Here is a 2,500-nt window from a genome sequence, read left to right as displayed (position 1 = left end):
AGAGTAAAAATAGATGCTATAACTTAATACTCAAATAACACAGTGCGTGCAATAGGGATGACGACCGGAGACACAAGAGAATTTGCCATTAAACATTAAAGTTATAAGTACTGTTAGTAATTACATTATAATACGAAGCAACTTTAATTCCCCTATCATAGACTGGGACACAACAAAAGTTTAACCAACAGCAAATACTCCTTTACGAGTAACAACAAGATAAAATATACCCAAGATTTTGAAGACAGTCCTATCTAACTGTATAATCAGAACTCCATCTGGGTGGAATAATATACCTGACCTTGTTTCATAATGTATGTAACAGGACATAGATAATGCACCACCAAAACTAAGAAGTACAATCACAACATCGCTAAAATCACATTAAAATAAGCTAGAAAGACATGTAAATGGTAAAAAAAAAAAATAATAAATAAGTAGCAGAAGCAGGGAACTTTTACCACGACCATATCAACTTTAGAATAATAAATAAAATTGCTATTGGAAGCATCAGCACAAATTGAAGACACACAAACACCTGATCAATTGCTGAAGAAGTTCCTTGAAGCTGGTAGAGATGTTTGTAAAAGATTTGTGCCCCAAAAAAAGAAAAGAAACAAATATCTTATACCAAGAGATTAAAAAAGAAAAAAAGTACTGCTGAAAAATTAAATGAACTGAGTAAGATGACTAAGCATGACGAATGATCATGACAAAAAAAAAAAAGAAGTATGAGCAATTGAAAGAAAGAGAGCAGTTGAAGCAATAAAAAAAGGTTGCAATATTTTGCTACCCCTATGTCAACAATAGGAAGAGTAGGGTGGGAACTGGGCCCATTGAAAACAAATGGGTATTTATCAACTGACTCAAAGAAAGGGAATGGCTGAACACCTCAAAATGTAATATGAATTTCTTAAGCATGCCTAAAATAGACATCTGAACAACATTTCAGAACCGTTAATGATGAAACTCAAAACCTAAATTCCAGATGAAATTCATGCAATCTATAAAAAAAAACAAAAAAAAACTAGGAAACCATAACAAAACCACTGGCAACTTTCTCCAGGAATTCCCTGTAAATAGGAATTACCCCATTCACACTGAACCAGAGAGGTATCTTTCCTATGTATATATAGTGGGGAAAAAAGGTCAGGCCAAAGACTATAATATGACATTTCACACAATTAACCCATTAGCAGCGGATGGCATGATTTGCTGCAAAGGCAGAGTCGGTCATAGATGCGGATGGCACCATGTCAGACGTGTAAAACAGCCATCCTATTGCACAGACCTTTTTTTAATACCGCGACCAATGGGTTAAAATAATTGAAAGGGTAGCAAGAAAAAAATTGTCCAATACCTACACCAAGACCCCAAGATCAAACCTTGACAACATGGCTACCAAAAGGCTAGATATTGTTTATCCCATATCTTGAACCACTGTGAAAATATACTAAAGAACCTGCATTAAAATGGAGAAGTAAATGCAATATACCTAGATTTCGTAAAACCCTTTCAAAAAGGCAGAATATATAATATTACTCCTGAACATGATGGACCTTGGAATTAGGGGGAAAATAGGAGGATGAATACACAATTTCCAGACGAATGGCTGACAAAAAATACTGACAAATAGAACATACTCGTGAATCAAAAGTCAGAAGTAGCATACTATAAGGGTCAGCTCTGTTGCTCCTAATCATAATGGGATACAGATAAAGGTATTAGATATACACACACCATTAACCTTAACAGATAGAGATAAAGGACAAACTCAAAGATACCATTTGTAATAGGGTACCATATGAAATTCATTGCTAATGATTAAAATCCAATGGAAAACCAAGACCAAGGGAAAAGATCAAAATAGTTGTGCAAGATCTAGACCCGCTTATGAGTGATGACATAAATTTAAATGATCATACTGAGGTGGCAAAGTCATTAACAGGGAAGTTATGAGTGGATGGATGATGAGGCCTTTCAAAAAAAAGAAAAGAGATGCAGACCATCTATTTCTGTTTTATGGAAAACCCTTGGAATTCCAAAACTTGAGTATCACTTCCAAATATGGAATCCAAATCTAACAAAGATTTTATCACTGGCACAGGTTCAGAGAGTTTTCACCTAAAAACTAGAAATGGTATTCAATAATTACTGGTTTCTTATTACTTGGCTTAAGATCTGGAAAGAAGCCATGTTGGGGGATAACACCCATCTTTTGTCAGCTTTTGATGAGAAACAGAATTTGATTCAGTCCATGTTCTTTCACTACCCCTTATTTAAGAGGTACACAATTTCACCAATGGAGGTCTTATTTTAATTCTCTCTCTTCTACCTCTTTTGGTACAAATATCTTAATAAATATTCTATACATATATAATGATCTTTCTCTCCACTTTTGTAAAGAGTATAGATTTGTCTTTTTGCTCAGTCCCAAAGACGGAACTTTAGTAAGTCCCCTCAGACAAGGAAGAACATATGTAACAGTGAACCGTGAAAG

At 34.7% G+C, this 2,500-nt stretch overlaps 1 protein-coding gene across 2 annotated transcripts in view; it reads right to left on the bottom strand.

The window, feature by feature from the left end:
• Positions 1-2,500, bottom strand: part of Glys (glycogen [starch] synthase) — a 38,755-nt gene that overhangs the window by 10,513 nt on the left and 25,742 nt on the right. The window contains exon 5 of one of the 2 annotated variants that reach the window (XM_086535124.1): positions 539-568. The exons of the other annotated variant lie outside the window; for it this stretch is intronic. Coding sequence (XP_086391250.1) covers positions 539-568 — 30 coding nt within the window. The remainder of the gene's footprint in view (positions 1-538; positions 569-2,500) is intronic. 2 annotated transcript variants of the gene reach the window in all.

Source organism: Penaeus japonicus, unplaced genomic scaffold (genome assembly GCF_977035675.1).
Source record: "Penaeus japonicus unplaced genomic scaffold, GWHDUDI00000001_assembly GWHDUDI00000042, whole genome shotgun sequence".
Lineage (NCBI taxonomy): Eukaryota > Metazoa > Arthropoda > Malacostraca > Decapoda > Penaeidae > Penaeus > Penaeus japonicus.
The sequence above is the reverse complement of the archived record's forward strand: the minus strand, read 5'-3'. Positions and strand labels throughout refer to the sequence as shown.